The following is a 23262-nucleotide window of genomic DNA, read 5'->3' on the forward strand; positions in this document are numbered from 1 at the left end:
GGATTGGTTTTAAGGGTGTCATCGTGGTAGACGTAATGTATACATAGTGTGCGATGATGATATTCCTCGTGGTTTAGCAAAGATCGCTTCTCGACTGAGTCATCAGTCCTATGGTACCGTGGATAGTCAGATGCCTCTTTAAGTCGCCTTCACAGAACTTTGCCTTGGATTCGAGTCTCAGTCGTTTCAACGTGAGTCGTGTCGCTTGGGTAAACATCATCGTGCTACCTTTAAGCGCTTCTACTCTAGTGTCTAGTCTGGTCGTTATTTGATTTAGTTCATTGTGATGTTTGGGGACCTCACAAGGTCGGCGTACGATTTCGGTCATCATTACTATGTTGTGTTTGTTGATGATTTTTCCCGAGTGTCTTGAGTATATTTGTTAAAGACCGAGTCGACCTATTGCTTATGTCCTTCAAAAATTCATTTTGGAAATAAAAATCAATTTTTCCACTGCTTCTCAAATGTCTTACGCATCGATAATGCTTTTAGAGATTTGTCTCCCATCATTTGTACATTCCTTGTGTGCATCCTTTGGGATTATTCATCAAACCACCGTCCCACACACCTCTCAACAAAAATAGAGTTGCTTTGAAAAGAAAGCATCGCCACATCTTCGATGTTGCACACACTCTTTAGTAGATCGTAATGTTCCTATGTATGCCTTCTACACTCCTTAGGGAGAGGTTCCTCTCGTCGCCTCTTCTACGATCACCGAGTTTGTTTCACTTATCCCTCGTGTTTTGGTATGATTGGTTTTGTTCAGGATTTAACCCTGGTTTGGACAAGTTGCTCGCGTGCGCTCGATGTGTCTTTGTTGGTTATTCTCGCTTTCCAGCGTGGATACCGAGTATTTCATCCGACTAGCTGCGGAAGTGTTATGCGTACGCTGGATGCCACGTTTTTGAGTCTCAAATCATTTTTCTAACTCGGTTTCTCATCGATATGTTAACTACGCTCATGTGATACTGCTTTCCCTATCCCTGCTTTTTGCCCCTCACTTTGTGCCATGCTGCTAGTGTGAGCGCCTCCTCCATTGGATCGGATGATGGTCATTTTGGGCAGTTTATCATCGCGCCAGACGTGTACCATCGTAGCTCGCGCGCGCCTCGCGGCCCCTCTCCCGCACTCATGCGGATCCGTCTCTTGATCTTCCCATCGCCTTTCTCAAAGGTATTCGCTCTTTGCACTAAACATCCCATCTCCCTTTTTGTTTTCTTATGATAATCTTCACCCATCCTTCCCCTCACATTTTGCTCTTTCCTTGCTCTCATCGAGTCAATTCCTGTGAACTACCGAGGATGCACGCGTTTGCTTCCACAATGGCAACGGGCAATGGATGAAATGAAAGCCTTCTCGATCTCCGTGGTACATGGGAGCTCAGTGCTCCACTCTTGATGCCGAGCTGGCCGTCACTTGCCGATGGTCTTCTCTATCAAGCACAAAGTGGATGGTACATGTTGACTCTACAAAGCTCCGGGTTTGGTGGCCCGTGGTTTTACTCAAACTTATGGTGTTGATTATCGTCGAGACTTTTTCACCAGTTTCTCATTTGAATTCCATTCGCATTCTCATCGTTGGTGAGCTATGGATCAATCATAGGCACTCATCCTTGATGTGAAGAATGCCTTTCTCATGGAGACTTAGTTGAGACAGTGTTTATGGAGCAACCTCCGCATGTTGCTCAGGGGGAGAATCTAGTCTGCCAACTCAAGAAAGCGATCTATTGTCTAAAACAAAGTCCTCGTGCATGGTTTGACAAATTTAGTGTAATTTAGCGATTGCAGATGGTTTTCGCATGTGTAATGGGATCATTTTTGTGTTATATAAGAACACTTCAACTCGGGTTGTGTTGTACTTTAGCGGTATATATTCATGACATCTTGTTGATCGGTAGCGATCACCGCAGTTCGGAGAACCAAGGAGCATTTAATGTAAATATTTCACGATTACGGCTAGACACGGGACGACCTAGATACTTCCTCTGGTATTGAGTTTGCGATATGCCAAATGAAAGATGACTCTCTCACAGCCGAAGTATGTGTTGGACTTACTTAGGAGACCGTGGGTTTAATGGGTTGTAAACCGGATAGTACACCTATTGAGCGGTCGCACCACCCTTTTGGGAGACATCTTCCCGCTTCTCAAAAGATCCCGGTAAATACAGACGCCCCGATTGGCAAACTCATTTATCTAAGCTGCTACTTGTCCTGATATATGTTACGCAGTTGGACTCCTGAGTCAGTTTATGCATGAGCCACCGAGAATTTCACTCGGCGAGGGGTGCTCACGAGGGTTCTTTGCGATGTTAAAGGAGCTCCGCGCAAAAGTCTTCTCTCGAGAATCACGTCACCTGGACGTTGTAGCATATTCGACTCGGGGTTATGCTCGGTGATGAGGGACAAAAAGTCTCACGTCAAGCTTCACGACGTATGTCGGTGGAAACTTGGTTACTTGCGCGAAGCAAGAAAGCATGTAATCGAGATCGAGCGGACAATCGATGGCATGCTGATAACTTGTGAGATAATTTGATTGCGCTCTTTTTCTATTTGAGTTAGGGATTCTCATCACAATACCTATGCAGACAGTTAGTGTGATAACCATGCCTCCATCTTCATTGCAACTAATCCAACATTTCATGAGCGTATCAAGCATGTGGAGGTTGATCGTCACCATGTTCGTGATATAGCATAAGTCGAGAGTCATCTCACGCCCATATACCCAATCGTCCGAGCAACCCATGGATATCTTCACCCGCGGCTTTAAATGTTAAAGTCTTTAGTGAATCTATGCTGCAAAATGTTCGCACGCCTTCGATATATAATGCTCCAGATCGAGGGAAAGTAGTAGAATTATGTTATAGGTTTATATTTGGTTAATGGGTCATATTGGCCCATACCACAAAACCTTAATATTTCTCATATATATCCTCAACTCCTTACTAATGCAGATATACAAACTATTTCTCTATCTTCATAAAACATTGAACAAGGTTGAAGTTAAAACCTACTTAGTTGTTGCAGAGTCTGGAATCATTTAAGTAGAATTAGTAGCTAATGTTCAAATCTTGTAACCTAGAAGAAAAACATGACAATCTAAGAGTTTTTAGTTTAGTTTCAAGATATTAACTCCATGATTCAGTGAGCTAAACAGACTGGCTATGCTGCATACTTTACATAGTACTAGCAGAATTCTTCCCGTCTGAAAATTTGGTATAACATCATACATTTAAAGCATCATCCTTTTTAAGGCTATCTTTAATCACTGATCTGTGTGTGAAATACTAGAATTTGCACATAATTGTTTCCCAATACATTAGTTCTTCAAGGTACACATCGAACAACACATATCTCATGGGGATATCTGAATGGCTATTATTTATTTTGTACAAATAACATTACACAGTACAATCAATTCATATGATGCTGAACTCTTTAAGGCTCTCCCTGTCCATCTGTTTCCCATTACAAGTTGGTGCCATGAACCTGAACTTGCAGGGGTTTAATTTCATGAGGATTGGAAGCGCCAAGTCCCAACTTCAAAGGGTCATCGACATGCTTGCTCTGGCCACAGACAGCTTGTTGGACGTGCTAATGCTAACTTTCTCAACAGTGTTCAGGTTGCGCTCCAGCTGATCTTCTTCACCTACATCTGTCATTGAATCAGTACACTACTCTTTAATGCTAATCATTATTTGTATACAAGCAGTTGGCCGAAAATTTCGAGAAGAAACCTGATGAACAGAGTTAAGATCAAGGCAGTCTGTCAAACTGAGTAAAAAGTACCAGCAGCACAAAATGACCAAAATAATTAAGATAAACAAGGTTAAGAGAATAGAAGCAGACCTCCTAGAGTTACACAGGGATGTCAGATAACAAGAGAACTGCCATAAATGTGCTCCAAAAAGCACAAGCACACAGGCTGATGGTGGAAGAAACCACGAAGGATGCTCCATGTCAAGTGGGAACATACTATAATTATATGATAGTTTACAATTTGACATCATCAAGGTCAAAAATTTAATGAATGAACAACATGCAACCATAGCCTGAAGTTGTTGGTCAAACTAATTCCCTGGAAAGCAGACCACTCTGAAGGGACCAGCCTTCTGTTGGGTTAAATAGAGCCTTGCTCTGCAAGTACTCTCAATTTCCACAGACCTTACTAGCATCATCCCTCTTCTTTAGTACAGGCAAAAGTTATCTGATATGAAATTTAATATCTTCCTGAACTGAGACCTATATCTCTTAAAAAGTGCAAAACCTGCCATCTGAGAACAAATATTTGAATGAGATACCACAAGCGCAACAAATCATGCGAAATAAGTCGAATAAGAACTATGACATAGGCAAGAACCTTTAAGAGCATGTAGTGCAACAGCAGTGGTCCCTGTTAGCAGGAAGGTTGTTCAGGAATCTTGAAAGCCAGGCCCAGCCCTCTTTTAAGCCATGAGGGTTTTGGATACCAGGAACCTGTGTCTGCAAAAACAAGCAACAAACCACATTTTATGTATCAAATATCAGTGCTGTGCTGCAAAGCAAACCACCCAGTGAACGGAATTGGGAGGATGGGTAAAGGAATCTGGAACCTGGATTATGGCAGCATATAGCTTCATGTAAGATTCCACACGTTTTACATAGCTGTCAGAGCTTTCAATACGCCCCTCCTCTTCGTGATAGCCAATAATTTTTTCAGGTAGTCATTGGACTTGAAGGTGACTAGAGAAAATAATATAACTGATTAAAATGTTTATAAAATACAGAACTCATTCGTGAGATGAAATTAATAATTCCAAAGAAGAATATATAGCTAATTATAAAGCAATCTTCAAAGTTTATATGGTAGGTTTTCCATTTTCTCTATTTTCTTTTGTGTGAAAGAGAAAGATGAAAGATGCAATGCCATTAACAATTTACACTTTAGTAACATCAACAAAACATAAATTTCCAACAAATATGGTATATCACATGTATTGTCATTCTTTTGCATTCTATTTGCTCACTATTTCTTATCGCTGCCATCCGTATTATTTTTGGATCCTCCTTATTCAACCAAACTAACATAAATCCCCTCATTCCTGTACTGCTGCTTCGAAATCTCTATAACATATACCCAAAACATCTTCAATGATCTCATTCTTTTGTTTAAAACTACTCATAATTCCTGACTTGGCACAAATAAATTCAACTCTAGTCCTTATATTGCCTCATATCCACCAATCATTTCCATCTCTTCCATACTTAACTAAATTTATGTAATATCTTCTTATCTTAACATTCTAAGCAATAAACCTTACCAAGTTTAAAAAATAAATAAATAATTAAATAGCAAGTTCAGAGACTCACATTATTAAACATGAAATATGTTCAGATTATAAAGAAACGTGTTTGTAGAACAGAAGCTACAAGTTTGTAGAGAGATATTACACAGATGGTATAAGCGCATAGAAAATGGTAAAAACCCACACTATTAAACTTGCAAGATCAATTAAAAATAGTTAGTAAAAAATATACAGCATATGAGTTGTTAATCTTAACTCATTCATCCAAAAATACATAAATTAACATCATAGCAAGTATTGAACATGTAAGCAAAAAATTGTTCAATCACATATTGTCAAAGACTCACTTCTGTAGGTTGCAAATGCTTTGGAACAGTGTAAATGCAGGCCTTATGCAAGGCAGCAATCAGCAGATCCATTACAGCTGGGACCTGAGTGGAATAACTTTACTAATAATTACTTAATAAATAGTAAACAATAAGCATGTGTTGCACTCCACAAAACCACAGAAATAGAGAAATATTAAAATCATTACATTCACTTGCACATCTTTACTAATGGATATCCATTAATAGCAAATCCAATAAAATCAAAGAAAAGCACAATTTTGAATATCTTAAAACCAGTACTTTCATTGAAGTATCTTGGAGATTCACCATTTGGCACATTAGCAACAAATATAAGCATCTTCAACATTTTATATAAATGTAAAATACCCGAAAAAGGTGAGCTGTGGCCTGTAGATGGATATATATGTAAGGAATAATAAAAACAAACGTACAATACATGTAACTATGCGAAATCCACAGAAAAGCTGTGATCTCATGCAAATCTAATCAAAAACCGATTCTGCTGTTTACAATTTAAAGGGAAAATTAATCCATCACCCAATATATTTCAAATCAATCATCAAGCAAAATGGCCACCACAAACCAGCAAATCTTTTAAAGTGTTAAGCTGATTCTTATCCCATATTATTCTCCAGCAAATATTTTGATTCCGCCTGAATTAATTTATGTAACATGTTGGCAAAATACAGTGACCCTAGCTAAGAGAATATGAAAACCACTTTAGGGGATGAAGGCAGCAATTTGAAGTATAGTGAACCAAGTTGGCTATCCATCATGATCATTACTTTCCAATACTCCAGTCCATCTATATGCTTTAAATGAAGGATAAGTCATAAGAATATTTAGAATGGAAAAACAAACAACAGAACAACTAGAATTCAACATCTTGTGTTAGAAGTTTGAACTGAATGAAGTAGAAACTGGAAGGAAATTATGACTTGAAAATAATTGCAAGTAGTTGAGCTCCATTTAATAAGTCAATCATAGAATCATTTAGGACAAACATGATCAGTGCAATCAGATTGAAACAAATACCTGTGATGTGACGCTGAGAATAACATGTCCCCATGCAAAAGCAGTGCTATCAAAACTTGCATTTGGGTTCTCACATAATGAAACAACCTGAATCATCAGATAGAGTAGCATCCATAAAAAGAACTGCTGGTTATTGCCATAATGGAAGAAAAAATTATTTTTTTTAACTGATTGAAATCATTAAGTGATTGGTATTATCTTAAACCCAATAAGAAAAAAATGTGCTCAGTTTAAGTATTGAAGAAAAGCTAACTGAATAATTTCAGAAGTAAACACTCAGTGATGTGAAAAAAGAAAATAACTTCTACAAATGAAAGGACATATATCAGAAACAGAATACCTTTTAACTATAACTTTTATTATAGTAAGCTAGTGAGGATTAGGGAAAAATGGAATCCACGCTAATCAATTAAGCATGAAGTTTGTGACTATTTTCCTAGTCATCATCTTCATAGATTATATTCCTCTTGGTTCCAACTAGTAGAAAATTTACTGACCAATAGAAGTAAAATTTTGAGAACCATGCCTCATTTATTATTGCCCCTTCCATACTTCACGTCTAAAACTTATCTACATGACTGGTTGACTCTGCATTACCTGCTGTTCACATCTCTCTCTGCTTGGTATAATCCATGACTTCATTGCTTCAAATCTTTTCAATCATTGCTTAAGAAAAATAGATAATGCTACAAGAAGGAATACTTATATGCAAATGCAGAACATGGTATAGCCATAGGTAAGCCATCCATGGTTCAATTTGCGCAAGAATTCAAATGATGCATGGCAAAGTAGTTCAACCCTAGCATGTGATTGAATGTGTGTGGTGGGCTTAATGGAACCAGTCTAATGACTTAATATTGTTTGCCAAATGTAATTCATTGCATGACCTTTGAAGGGATTTCATAATAAAATAACCACACATATATCACATATATTGACTAGAAGGCTAAATAATCAATGGAGTAACAACTACCTAGAGGCAATAAACAAGACAATAAGATGGGCATGAGACTTAAGCAGTTCATCTTAACAACAGTTCCTTGCAGACAGCCCACTGCCATGCAGACAAATGTAAAAACACAAAAGAGGGGATAGAGTTGGCTTGTAGAGATGATAAGAGTTCTTCCTGTGGGGTCTTGAATCGCTGACTGATAAGGGAGGCTGAAACCTGACTATAGAGTAGAGAGGAATTGGAAAAGGTGATCGAGTCCACTAAGGATAAGAAAGTTTTGCACCATAGTTGGCAAGTTTTGTTTTGACTGACTTTCCAAAATCTAAAATAAAATATTAAATTTAATTAGTTAACTTTTAACTATTTTATTTATTATTATTTATTATTATTTTAATATTAAATAAAATTCCTTTATAATTTTACTCAGAAATCCCGAATTCCCACGGCACAAATATCACCTAATCTAATTTATTTTATTAGTTTAAATAACATATGAATAGGCCCGACAAAACCCCTGCTATTCCTGTTGATCATCATAACCTTACTAACCGAACACCTCCTTTTCCTATTGACCATGATCCATTCAATAATGCACACAATAAGACTAGTTTTATTAAAAAAACATGACAAACTTCAGTGAAACCTAACATCATTTAAATTTATATCAATTACTATGTGAACCCTAACAAATAGAATAAAAATTCACAGGAGTGGCAAAGAAAAGCATCTTAAGTGCCACCTTTGAATGATTCAATAATCATTTTAGTAATATCGGCATAAATTTATAAGAAGAAATAATTGTAAGGATCCATATCAAAATAAAATCAATTTAAAGTGACTAAACCAAACCATTGTAGAACATAGAAATTAAAAGTGAAACATTATAGAAAATTCGTGCAAGTCAGGATAAGGAGAATGAAAACAAGAAAAGGGCAACTCCTAAAGGATAAGGAGAAGTGCAGCAGAATGAAACATATGAATTTATCTTTGTACTCAGATATTGATTCAAACAAAGAAAGAAATACAAAGTAAATTATTAAATACCTTTTGCGCAACTAACAAACAAGATATGGGCCGTGGGCACTGAGGACCATCAATGATGCCAAAGAGAGCAACTGAAACAGCTCTGTTCATAGAAATATATATATATATATATATATATATTATTGTGAAGAATAGTAGAGCAGCATTTGAGACCATGAATCCCTTGAAGTTGTCAAATTTTCAATAGTTTGTATTATTCTATAGGCCATCATGGCAAGAATACAATATAATTTTATTTAAGCCATGTATGAAGCATAACTTGCTCCGTTAAGGACATGTAAATCAACATCATGCCTTAAAGACTGAAATTGACCCATTTCTACAGCCTATAGATAACCAAATATAGAAAGGTAAACAATCCTTTTCTTAATCTAAAAGTTGAAAACAATCTCTACAAGACTGCCATTGTAAAATGATTTAATAAATGGTAAAATCTATTTACACGCATTAATTTTTGTTATAACCAAATGATATTAACAAATAGTTGATATCCAGGAAAATGCAAAAGTAGAAAAAAAAAGAAAGAAAAGAAAAAACTATATATACTAACCTGACTTTCTGTTGAGTTCTATTTATTTGTCTCAAAAGCTTGCTAATTTGTCGCCCACATCTATCAAACTCCTGGCCAAAATAATTACTTGTTTAGAACTTTAGAAGCTATAAAACAAATGTGGAGCAATGTTGTTAAGGGCACAAGGCGCAACCGAGGTGCTAGGACCTTTATATCGCCCGAGGCGCAAGGCGTAAAAAAAGCCCGTGCCTGATCGAAGTAAGGCGCACACACATAAAGAATATATATGTATATATATATATATATGGTATATGATAGACAAATAGAAAGCTTAAAGCCTTAAACTCTAATATTAACAAACTTGTCTCATCTTAAAGTCGGAATTCTATTCCTAAAATCATAAGCAACTAATAATCATCATCATTAATGTGAAACTCTAAATTCATGTTTTCATCTTTTTTCCTTGCTCAGAATCATAGAAATCTACATAATGCTCTACTTCATTGTCATCTTCCTCTTCAACAACTTAAAAATTTCTTCTAGATTTTGATTGCAATATAATTTGTCTTGATGGTTCTCCAAGACCAGCAACACTTGCCACTACACCCCAAATTAATTCGTCATCTTCAAACACCAAATCATCTTCTGCTTCATCTAAATTTGCACCCGTAGTGGCTATTGCTCTCCCTCTTCAAACATAGAAGACTACCATACTTCTATTTTTAATAAATTTATTGCTTAATTATTAGATTCTATTCTTTTAATAGACTTAGAGACTTTTCAAATACCAATGCCTAGTAAACTGTGGCTCTTTTGAACAATAGAAGACCAACAATTTTTTCAATCAGGCACACCTTTCTTGCACCTTGCACTTCAGGAGCAAAAAGGCACAAAAAAACCTCGCCTACTAAAAGCACCTTGCCTTAGACCCTTAGAGGCGCTAAGGAGGTTTAGTGTTGCGCCTGGACACCTCTGGGCGCGCCTTAACAACACTGATGTGGAGTATAAAATAAAAAATTATAAATAGGAAAAAAAATGAAGTTAAAAAAAATAAAAATAAAACAAACTGGAGTTGTTTAAGATTAAGGAATTTGTTCAAACTCCCACTTAATCAACATTTTGTGATGTTGTGGTCTCCACATTTCAGTTCAGTCACATTTATGGAAAACCTTCAACATGAACTGAATCAATCAGTTTTAAAGTTTATCAACACAACCAAACAGAATATATTGCCAAAAACAAACATAACCTGTATATTATTGGTTCATTTCAGTTTGAAAATTTTTACTTCATTAAATATATAAAATAAATTTCAAAACATAGAAAAAAATGGGTTGTTAGCTAGTTTGGTAGCTTTGAAGAAAAGTAACCATACCAGCAGGGTTTGGAATGTTGGAAGGTGAGTTATATTTTCAATAGTTCTTAAATTTTGATATTCAATCACAAATAACGACATAGTAATGCAGCAATGCTCATGAGATAAAGCCCACAGAGCCAAGTAACTAAAATCTGACCCAGTAAGCTCATCTTGTTTGGTTTAGGTTCAACCCGTTTTTCAAGAACCCAAATTAAAAAAAGACCTGAAGTTAATTAAATTGGTTTGCAGATCCCAACCAAACAAAGCTAACTATTTAAAAACAAAGAAAACTAAACTAAATGAGCAATTTTGGTTTCTCAGTTTGGACATTTACTCGCATACTGAAGTAAATGACAAAGAACATATTCAAAATGTCAAATCAAATCAATGAACATGGAGAAGAAAGAAAGACCTCATTGGAGTTCAACATCATTTCTTGAGCCACTTCATCATAGAATTTTATTCTGCTCTCCTCAACTTTTAATGCGTTATCTGCAGCGAGAACTTTTATGCCTGCCATGAAGTCATCAGAAATATGAACAATTGAACATATAAGAACATCCCTAAGAAATTACATAAGCATTATGGCTTTTAAATCCACCCAACCTTGTACCTTTGTCTACATTGGATACAATATTGTTAGAAACTTTTGAAGGGGAGACTCGAATTTTTTCTGTGATATGATTATGCAGAGCTTCAGCTACAAATTCTGTAGCTCTAACAGCTTCTTTTTCCGCAGTTTCTTTCGATTCCTTTATTGCAGCTTCCCGGGCTGCCTTCTGTGCTTCTTCAGCTAATTTGACAGCCCTCAATCTGGCCTGCATTTTAACTTATCTATCAAACAATGCGAGTTTATATTCAAAAACATGTGATTTGAACCAAACTTAAATGATAATGTGATGCCAGATTAAAGGATTGAGTGACACTCTTCAAGAAACAAAACAGTTAAACGTACTTTCGGTGACTTATTTTCACAATGAATAATTGTGATTTAGTTAAATTTAATTTAATTTCAATATTGTCTCCTTTTCCCAAATGGATGGATATTGAAGTTGTATTTAGCTACACAACGGCCACAGAAAGATAGCCAGTCATAGTGAAACCAACACCACATTCCATATCTTCATTATAGGAAGTCATGGTGATTCACGAATCTTCACCTTCATTCTAGGGTGTCATGGTGATTCACCATTTCTCAGCTTATTTTCATTCATTTTATGATTTAAATTGGCACTAACATTTTATGGCACTCAAAGGTAAGGGTCTTGCATGGTGAGAAATATAGTGACATTAGAGAATTAAGAAACTTTAAGTTAGACAACCCAGAGTTGAAATTTTCTCACAACACAGGCAAACAGGACAGGGTACTTTCTACATTGGGTTTAAAAATTGCACCTACAGTTCTGTGTAGTCTAAAACCAAAAGTGACAATTATGTAAATGTTTGACCAAACAATAAAGAGCAAAAGCATGTTTTGTTGGCTTTTAAGTTTCAGATTTTTCTTTGAAGTAGCAAGAGAACAGATTAAAAGAAGTTTCCCAGATAGAAAAGTTGTGAAGCCAAATAAAGTGTCAGAATGGGGATAAGTTCATTAAAACATTGACAGGGAAGCTCAGGAATTATAAAAATTACGGAAAAGAATAACAGTACTGCTTTAACATAAAATACCATGACAGAAAACTGTGAAGAAAATGAGGATGCTATCAATATGGGCAATTTAAACAGGAAAACATATTTTATACAAGGAATACGTGTACTTACTAAAAAGCATGTTCTAGAAGTTATCACATGGCAAACCAGGCACATGTTAGCTAGGCTTAAAAGCTTGAGTTAATAGAATGAAAGGCCTAGACTTATACATTCCTACTAACATGTACCAAATTAACCAACACAGGACCAATATTTATCTCTGGTGTGTCCCTTCCTATGGGCAAGTCCTTTTCACTAGTCAAGTTGCAAACAAATTCACCAAACTAGCACCATGTTGTATGTTAATTGGGCTCAACTCAACCAAAAAGCTTTTATTGAGAGGATGGTCTTCCATGCATCTATATTCAAACCAACAATTACTAAATTAGCTCATGTATAATTCTTAGTCATCTATTCGCAAATATATGTTCATTGCTCCAGCCCAGAATACAATTAATCCAGCATGGGCTATATGATCCCCAAGCGGATTGGAGCAAGCAGAGCTACCATAAGACAAAATATCTTCTTTCTGAAGAGGTTCTGTTTGGAACTATTGTATGTCCTACAGGTCCAATATTGAAATCATTTAAGATGGTTTCCCTTTGTCAAAGTCAACAAACAATTCAGGGTACCTCAATCTTTTCAGAACAGGTCCAAGTAAAAAACCAATGATAGACAAGGGTGGATGATACAAACTTCAGTCTTTATGACAAATATGAGTAAGTAAGACGTTTAAGAATTCAAGCATGTTATTTGACAAAGGATAGAAGGTAGAACTAACATCAATCCCAAAAACCTACGGTGTGATCTCCAATGTCCAATCCATTTCTCACAAAAGTCCCCTAGAGAATTTGAATGACAATGCTAAAAAGAAAATTAAAAGCAGACTAAAAAATGTTGGGAAAAAGCACAGAAAATAGGAGAAATACGTAACTTCATGAATCCAACCCTTTCTTACAAGACTAATTGGCCCTTTATTCATAGTAAACTTCCTCAGACAGACACTAAATTAGCAAACTTCCCAATGGCAATCATCAGATCATGTATCTTATTTGAGCTCTTCTTAATTCTTGACAAATTTAGGATGATCATGCCCTTCCAAATAAGATTTAGCTACATCTTTAATATTGATTCTTTTGTTATACATGGTTTAAAAAAATACAGTAGAATGAACAACAAAATGTGCTGAATATAAGAATTCCTCAAACATGATAATGATGTTGGATAGTCAACCGGTGGATTGCAGTAAATATCAGATGACATAAAATGTCTCAATAATAAGAAATATCAATTCAACAATCAGTATAATAAAAGTCAGTTTACTATGCATTGGCGAGAATAGTATCCAAAAAGGAAAGTTTGGAAAAAGAATAGTCAAACATATGAGAAAGATGCAGAAATCTGATAATCAGGATGTGTACCATACCATATAACAAAATTAAAATAAGGAATGCATAAAAAACATTTAAATGGCAAAATGTTTCATTTAGTAACTTACACAAGAATTTATATTCATGATGTTCAAATATTTGCTGTGTGGAAAAAGTCAAACAGCACTAAACACCAAGTGCTACCACTAAAACATAAGAACAGAAAAATCTCAACAGTGTTTCTGCAGGCAACTCATTGGAGACAAACAATGTCAGGACTTCCTATGACACATTTAGAAACAACAAAACCAACATATAACATTACCAAGAAAATAATTATAACAAGAAGTTATTACCCTTTCCCATTATCCTTGGATCATCATATTTAAAGAAGAAAAATCCACGAGTATACAATTTTCATTCAATGAGATAAGGAAAAACAACAAATGCATTAGTACAAACAAGAGTTAATGCTAAGGTGTTAAGTTGGCACCAATGGTGAAATCTCAAACAATAACAACGCAATTTCAAGCTCTAGATTTCTTAAAAAGAAGGTTGTCCCATACAAAAATATACCACAAAAACACACCCATAAACACATCTATCCTAATGCAAATATACACACATGTATGTCTGCACAAAAAAACAAAACAAAACAAAACAAAAAACAAACTTACACAAACTAACCTCTCTTTCTACTTTAGCCTTTTCTTGTTGAACTTGTTCAACCAAGAGAGCTATCTCTTTCCTTCTGGCTTCTTCAGTGGCCGCATCTTCTCTTATTCTTCGTTCTTCAATCTGACATCTCTGTTCATGACGTCTTTGGATGGCAGACAGGTGACTGTCCGTCATTTCTGCACTGCAGTAAAGCAATAAACATCAATTGCTTCTTCCCAACTATGAGAATTATCACAAAACCAAATTAACAACTGAATGGCACGTCGGTTGTCTTTACTTTCGTTTTCACTTTTATTTGTGCAAGGTAAGAGGCAAACTAAAGCAAACAAGCATCAAATTCACAAAACATATTGCAAAACCTGTATGACATGCCCTGGAAAAAAAACTGGAAGTATGGAAGCATTAAATGTTAGCCTATTCCATAGAGCAGTTAAATATGTTTCCCTACACATTACCACGAGAAACACACAAGTACAAAACTAGCTCACAAAAATGTTATTGATCAAATTGCATTATAATTAAACTAAAGAGTATATCAATAAGTTCTAGTCAAACAAAAATTAAATGGGATATAGTTGCTTGAATCCATTCATTTTGGTAAACCATATCATGCAGTTCGCATTAACACAGTGTGACAAGTTCCTCCCACCAAGCCACAGACACATCGTATCCAAAAAATGCTTTTGAAAAATTGAACCTATTTCTTGTTCAAATCTTATTCTTAATACTATTTGAACTGTCCAATATTTTTACTTGATGGTTGAAATCAGAATATACTTCTTCATAAAACTGAAGTAGAAATTCTAAGTTTATTTTAAGAAAACATATTAATATTTATAAAAGAATATATTGTTCCAAAAATATAAGCACAAACCTTGAAAGAAATGGGTAGATTATGTTGTTCAATATTGCTTAGAAAATAGAGGAATTTACAATGTAAATTTTGACCTTAATTGTTTAGGTTAGGTTTTTCTGGCATATAAGACCTAGCCCGCTTAGGCATTTGCTCCCTCTTCCTCTACTTCATCCCATAATTCTCCTCTAACTCTACATCTTTCCTTTCTTGCAATTATTTTTTTCCATCTTCATGTCACCAATCTGTCGTTTGCTCTTCCACAGTTCCACCACCACTCCTTTCTTAGCATCTTCACACCTTGCTTTATTTATCTCTTTTCACCACTTTTCTCTCTACGCCGTCAAAAGTTATTCCCTGGATCTCCATAACCCATATCTCAATTTTCTCACCAATACTCTTCTCCTCTAGCACACAATCTAATCTTTTTCTCACTAGCTAAATGCTCAGTTTCTCTAATTATATTCACTCTCTCTTAAAACTCTCTACTTCCTTCACTCTCAACCATAAAGGTATGGTTATCCAGTTACAACTTCTTAGCCATGTTAATACAAAAACAACTTTTAATGAAACAAATGAAAGAGATATATTAAGTAGTTAGCTTCAGGAAAATATGAATTCATGTAATTGGTTTAACAACTTTACATACATCTTCAATTTGTAAAGAATCTAAACAACCTTAATTCACAAACAAAAAATGATAACTAGACATTCTTCAATGCCTTTTGAGTTCTGACTTTGTGTTTAATAAATTAATAAAAGGGAGATTTACATCCTAATACTACACAGTACAGAACTGAACCACTATGTTCAACCAATGCCAATGTTCAGCAAATTTTGGAAAAGGTTTGAACTTATACATGATAGAAGTTCAAAACAAATTGAAATATTTATATATACACACACACACACCAGATAGTCATTAATGCATCAATGAACACTATCTAATATCAAATACAAAGACCAGATTTGATGTGAAAAATAACCCTCATACATGATGGAAAGTGGTTGGAATTAAATACAACACATGCAGAGTAACATGACTTGCAAGCATTCAATCATGACATAAACTGGAAACAATTATCAAGAAAACCAGAATAACTTACATCTTGCGCTTATACTGATTATCCAATTTCATATATGCCTCTATCCTTGCCTGAACACCATTTGCAACACGAATTAAGGCAGAAGACAATCCATTTTCAGAGCTTAAGCTTGCCTCCAAAGAAGATAATTTACACCTGACAACTTCCTGATAATTGAAGAGCAAAATCTTGATGTCAAACAAAACGCCAGATAATTTACACCTAGCATACTAGTAATTGAAGAAGATAGTAATGATGTCAAACATGATGCATGAACATTCTTTCAAAAAAAGACATCTTTTTGTCTCATCCAGGGCTACTTGATTGCCATCCTTAGAATAAATCATTGTCATAATAATAGGTATCATATTTAATTATAAATATAAATTAGTAATAGGAATAATATAATTTCAATTAAAAATTTTACAACTAGACCAAATTCAAACTTTAAAATCCATGTTACAGCTTATTACAAATCCAACCAAAAACACACCAAAAACATGGTTTAGCCATAAATCATTTTCAGGCACAAACTATAACAGCATACTATAAACCAATATTACAAAATTAAAATGGGAAGGCATATGGAATAAATACCTTAACTTTTATCTCACGCTCACGTTCATATTCAAATAAGATGCTGTCCTCAGGACCTTTCTTATGCACCAAATGAGGTGTGATCTTGAGATATCCCTCATCCTCGGAACTTTCTAAGTCACTGAGATGAAGGTGTTTAATAAAACAATATTTGAAGGTAAATAATAATAATAATTACCAATTGTTCAACTTCTAGAAAATCAACAGAGCAAATTATTATGATCCAACATAGTAAATCAAGGCAACACCCAAGGTTCATAGATATAGATAGCTACACAGTAGGAGCAAGTTTGATGGAAAGATCTATATAATACCGAAACATGTACCAAATGACAGTAACATAATCAGGTTAAAAATGTCAGTTTTTACTCAAAGGTTAAAGTCAGAACATGAACTATTGTAATGATCTTTCACACATAAATGCATGTATTTGTTTGTTTGGTTGTAGGTTCATTCATTACTGCATTGAATGTCATATAGTTCTTGGTTATCCTGAAATTTGCAACTTCTCTATTTCTCATGTGTAAATCAATGGATGCTTATTCTCTTAATAGTCACCTATTATAATCAATATTGACCAGCCAAGTTGATGAATTTGCTAAGTAGAACTAATGTAAACCAATGAGACAAAGTTTAAAATCTTGAAATCATTTGCATGAAAACTGGAATTCAAAAAGTACTCAAAAGGAAATTAATTTGAAAAATACTTTAAGGAAATTTGCTGGACACATCAAGAAGAATATGAAGTTAGAATCAAAAGATGGTGATCTTATCGTCATACTTCAACACAACATCCATGTGATATAGGCTAACTAATGCAACAATGAAAGATGATAAATTTGATCATATTCCTTTCTTTTCTTCTTCTATAGCTTATTTCCTCGTTTATTCAAAGTCTCGAGTACTCGTGTTCCAATCTCTTGAAGGACACTTCATAGGTCCTGGTTTCAGGTTTGTTTTTCCTAGATAGCTCGCAGAGTTGGTCATGTAACATTCATCCAAGATCTAATTGAATGCCCGAAAATATAAAAAAACTTTTTGATTAAGTCATCCACCAAAGCTTGCCTTTAGTGATGTTAAAAATATTAATTGCTAACAACATCCAACCCAATTTAGCTCTATTGCAGGTACAGTATTGCTGATAAATACAATCAGTATTGCTTTGGGACATACAAAATTTCAAACCAAATCTAGGGGTACTCATACTTTCTATTTAATATGACATTCTATCTAGTTATTTTCACCTAATGCTGATTTTTGAGTTCTTTCATCAAGGATTCAAGGGAAACAAAAGGCCCCCAGTAAACTTTGACAAAACAGCGGAATTTCAGCCTTTCGTTGACATCAACAAAAAGTTCTCTGACAGACCATATTGCCCTCAATATCCTGTATCAAAGGTTCCTTTTTGAGCCAAATAAGAAATGCTGCATGTTCAATGATCCTTCATCAATGTGGCACTTCAAACTTACCCAATATAATTTTTTTTTGTTCCAATCGTAATAATGAGAATCCCAACAAACTGACTGTCCTGTGATTCATGCAAGATCTAGTAAATTTGACGATAAAATAACATTCCCTCTGCCTACTTCCATTTTAGACTAAAAAAGAAAAACAAAAAAAAAGGATCACAATTTAAAAATCACCAAAAAAATCTCTTACATGTAAAGGATGTAGCAATTTTTATCAACAATTGGAATATGTTGGGCATCAACGTTCAACCACAGGTTTCCCTCATGAAAAAAGTCTTCACAGCCTTTTCGTTAGTAAAGTTATAAGTTCTAAGCACCTACCCAAATCATTGACCTAATTACATCAATCACAAACTCATAAATAAACGAAGGGACTTATTGTAACTAAATGCATACTTTTTTGTTTCATAGCTTGGTATAGGGTAAACATTTGTTAATTACTTTGATATGCCACTGTCATACACATATGGCAATCTCAGGGAATGACATCATTTGAGGATGAAAGAAATTGCTTACTAGCAATAGTTTGAGCATCACCACTTACAGTCATGTCCAAACATGTCCAACTCCTATCAACTTGTTTATGCTCCCGAGTTAGAAAACTAATCTAGTCCATCTGTATTTGTGTCTTCTTTATGTTTTCCCCCATTTTATAAGTCCCGCATAGGCTTTGTGATCACCATTACATAATTCACCCTACCCCTCACAACCAATAAAACCAAACAATTGCAAAAATATGTCATGATTTCTAGAACAATATCAAATTTATCTAGCATCATAATGCTATTAAATGAGATGGCAGTAGAATTACCTCAAATCAAGATCAGCACAGGAAAATCGAGTGCCTTTCCCTAGACTCTCATCAAACCTCTCTCCATCATCACTATCAAAATCCTCAACACCCTCATCAGATATGCGCATTATGAAAGGCTCACCACCATTAACCTCAAGTCCACGAAAAATTCCTACAAAACAAAGTTCAAGAAACCAACACTACAAAAAAACAATAATTGAACAGCACAGGAAACCAGTGAACAAAAAGCTGAGGCACACTTACGAGTGCATGCCTTCCTTCAAACGCACCAGAGTAGAAGAAGAGTTCCCAAGCTGCAACTCCAATGTGTTGATCTCTAAAAGGAGATCCCTGAGAGTCCATTGTGGCTGAGGATCAGCCGCAGCAATAACCGGACAAGATTTAGGACACGGAAGCTCCAATTGAACAAAAACCCTGTAAGAAAAGAAGATGAAGAATTTCAAAAACCAGAGCTAGGTTCAAATGGAAGAATCATCCAAGGTGTTTGACTTACATCCTTGAAATCAGAAAAGTGCCTGCAACCACGCCACGAAGCTCATGTGAGAAGGATTGATACAAGTGGATGTAGAAGCTGTTGACCAATCGAAACAGAGAAACAACTAAAGATGAGCATAATCTTGGAGAGAAGGGTTTTTAGGGCTTCAGGAAACAACACGGCCGATGCAGATAGAAAAAGAGGAAGAGAAGGGATGACAATGAGCCAAAGTTTAGGAAAGAAGGGTTTCTTGCATGCAATTTCTTTTCTTTTAGGTCTTATAAAAACACTAATGAAATTCTTATAAAATCCTTCTTTTTTTTAAATTCTTAAAATATACTTATTGTTATGAGTTTAGTATACATTAATTGTGTAAAATAATATAAGGTTTTTAACATTTTATTTCGTAAATGTTTTATTTGTCAATTTTTCAAAAAAAAAAATTACAATGTTTTAATAAATTAATTTTTTTCCTTTTCTTGGCAATTTAACAATTTAGTTTATTTTTGGGTTTTATTTTATATTATTTTAATTTTTGGGTGATTAAATCATTTTATTTTTAGCAATTTAACCCTTTATTTTATTTTACTTTATTATCAACCATGTTTAACCACAATTTGGTTATTTTGTAAATCTATTGAATCTATAGTTGTATTTTGAATTCGATTGTCACATTTGCTTTGAAAATCTTGATCTAATAATTATTTACTTTGTGTATATAGTCCAACTTAGGTTAGACAATCTCACCTCTCATTAGGGGTGGACATGGGCCGGGCGACCCATGACGTAGCCCAACCCTGCACATAAAAAATACTAGGGCGGGTTTAGAAAGTTACTAAAACCCGGGCTGAGATCAATGTTTACTGATTGATTTTCGGTAAGGTTTGGGCTCGATGAATTTTAACCCAACCCGACCCTACCCGACCCTAAATAAATAAATAATATATATAATACATTATTTATAATATATATATAATTATATATATATATATAATAGTAATAGGCTTGAGTAGGCAACTTTTTAGCCTTCTGATTTTTAGATTTTTAATATAAAAAAATATTGGAATCTGTGCATGCAAGCTTTCATCTAATTGTGTCTTTGTTTTTTTCGTTTGAGGGCTCAGGGATGACATATGACATTCAAATAATGAAAAAAGTGTTTGTTTTTATTTCTACTTCCATTATCAAGCTTCTCTCCTCCATCAAGCTTTTCTCCTCTTGCTTTAACCAACCGCCATGCTCTTTCATTTTTGCAGTCATCCATTTCATATCCGGTGAAGATTTGGCCATCCAGGTAATATATTCTTAGACTTTTTTTTTCTTCTTTTGATGTGTAGTGTGTACTAGTATTTTGCCTCTTTTTAATCAAGTCACTTTTATATGAATGTGCAGGCATTCTTCTTTTTGGAATCTTGAATTCACACTTCATGAGCTTTCTCTAGGTTCCATGATCAAGCTTTTCTCCTACTTTAAGCAATCATTGTGCTCATTTGATTTTTCACTTCATCCATTTCATCTCAAGGTAAGGTCTAACCATCCAAGTAATAAATTCACTCTTATACTTCAGCTTTTAGATTTTTATTTATAAATTAATTTTTTTATTACACCACATGAATTTTTCTATTGATAATTTTTGTTTTGTTAATTTTTATTCAATAGATATGGAAAGTCAATCAAGTACACCAATTAATCTTGGTGATGAAAATGTTGAGCTCCCGAATCAAAGCGTGGTAGATCGGATGTGTGGGAGCATTTTGACAAATTACCACTAATTGATGCAAATTCTACAAAGAGCTCAATGCAAATATTGTAAGAAGGCATATTCTTGCAAAAAGCACAGGAGGAACATCGCGATTTGAGGAGGCACTTGACTAAATGTCCGAAAACGTGTTTGTCGTGACATTAGACAATACACAATTTCTCATCAAACAACAACCCAGCTGATACGTCATTCTCAAATTATAAAATTGATGTTGAGATCATTCGTAGAGAAATTGCTATGATGATTGCTATTGATGAACAACCTTTCATAATGGTTGAGAATATTGGATTTAGAGCGATGTGATAGCATGCATGTCCCTGAATTTAAAATGATGAGTGAAAAACAATCAAAAGAGATATTATGTTGCTATATAAGCGGGAAAGACAGTAATTTGAAAGACATATTGATTGAGTGCCCTAGTAGAATATGCTTAACATCGGACACTTGGAAATCTATCACTCGAAGATCACTATATTTGTGTTACTGCGCATTTTATTGATCATGAATGGTTGTTGCATAAGAGGCTTATCCATTTTAAACTCATTCCACCTCCATGTATGACTTTTTCTATTGAAGATGAAATTAATACATGTGTTGCTCAATGGAACATTCAACATAAACTATTTAGTATCACTTTGGATAATCTGAGTACAAACGACTGTGTTGTTTCATTGCTTAAGAGTCGTCTTAACCAGCAGGGTTTTCTTCCTTGTGATGGTGAATTCTTTCATATACGATGTTGTGCTCATATATTAAAATTTGGTTGTGCAATCGAGCATTTAATCTTATTATGTTGACCATTGGCAAGTTGCGTCTTGGTGTAAAATATGTGAAGAAATGCAGAGGAAGTTTGACAAATATTAGGTGCAGATATAGCTTGATTTTATCTTGTCTCTGTGATTTTTGGATCCTCGCTATAAAAAGTTAAATTTGTTGAATTTTGTTATACTAAAGTGTATGGGATGGAATCTAGAGAATACACTTCGAATGTGGTCAACTACTTTATAAATGTTTTGGAAGCTTACAAAAAAAGATCGAGCATCTTCTTCACGAGTATACTATGAGTTCCAAAAGCAATTTGACTATTAATGATGATGATTATGATGAAATGCAAGAGTTAGATGCATTTGAAGGTCATGTTAGTAGAGTTCAAATGCAAAAATCGGAGTTGGATCTTTATTTGGAAGAACCATGTTTTGGATCGAAATGGAGTTGGATGTTTTGGATTTTTGGAAAGTCTTGTTCAATGAGATCCCGGACCTCTCAAGCATGGCTCATGATATTTTAACTATTCCAATATCCATCGTTGCCTCGAGAGCACATTTAGCATGAAAGCCGACGAGTGATTAGTCCTTATCGAAGCTTCGCTCTGATCGAAGACAATACAAGCTATAATGTGTCTTGAGATTGGTTGCGAGCATCCTTTGAACCAAGTAAGTTCATTATGTTTTAAGAAGTTATGTTAGTATGTTTTAACTAAATATTTTTAAAATATTGAATTATGGTTGTAATTAATAATTTTAAAGGAAAATCGATGGGGTGGTTGGTGTTGAAGAAAATGATTTATCTTCAAGTTCAGATTCTGTGGATGACTTTTCAACATAGGTATTTTCTTTAAATATTTTAAATTTTAGGCTACTTTTTTATATATGTTTATATTAACATTTTGTTTAATGATGTTTTGCATAGGTTATTATCTTCTTTAATCTATTTGATGGGGATCAAGAATTAATTCTTTGGTGATTTTAATTATGTAATATTTGCTTCTTATGGGACAATTGTTGAACTATTGTACTACTTATGTAATATTTGCTTCTTATGAAACTCTTGTAGAACCATTGTACTACTTATGTAATATTCTACTACTTATGAAACTCTTTTTGAATCATTGTAAGCAATACGTAACTGAACGAAGTACACTGAAGATTACGTATTGCCGT

General features: G+C 34.6%; 2 protein-coding genes across 2 annotated transcripts; one reads left to right on the forward strand and one right to left on the reverse strand.

The window, feature by feature from the left end:
- Positions 1-5616: 5616 nt before the first annotated feature.
- LOC120259949 (protein GLE1-like) lies at positions 5617-19799 on the reverse strand. Its single transcript, XM_039267403.1, has 12 exons — positions 19579-19799; positions 19329-19499; positions 19083-19216; positions 16803-16923; positions 16227-16372; positions 14277-14448; positions 11144-11348; positions 10943-11043; positions 9213-9283; positions 8663-8744; positions 6667-6753; positions 5617-5712 (listed from the first exon to the last, which is right to left on the reverse strand). The coding sequence occupies exons 2-12, from the start codon at positions 19425-19427 to the stop codon at positions 5617-5619; spliced, it is 1314 nt and encodes a 437-aa protein (XP_039123337.1). The 5' UTR covers positions 19428-19499; positions 19579-19799.
- A 542-nt stretch (positions 19800-20341) lies between these two features.
- LOC120259950 lies at positions 20342-21294 on the forward strand. The gene is made up of 4 exons (XM_039267404.1): positions 20342-20346; positions 20750-20854; positions 20953-21082; positions 21220-21294. The coding sequence occupies exons 1-4, from the start codon at positions 20342-20344 to the stop codon at positions 21292-21294; spliced, it is 315 nt and encodes a 104-aa protein (XP_039123338.1).
- Positions 21295-23262: the final 1968 nt, after the last annotated feature.

The sequence above is a fragment of the Dioscorea cayenensis genome, chromosome 5, assembly GCF_009730915.1.
Source record: "Dioscorea cayenensis subsp. rotundata cultivar TDr96_F1 chromosome 5, TDr96_F1_v2_PseudoChromosome.rev07_lg8_w22 25.fasta, whole genome shotgun sequence".
Classification (NCBI taxonomy): Eukaryota; Viridiplantae; Streptophyta; class Magnoliopsida; order Dioscoreales; family Dioscoreaceae; genus Dioscorea; species Dioscorea cayenensis.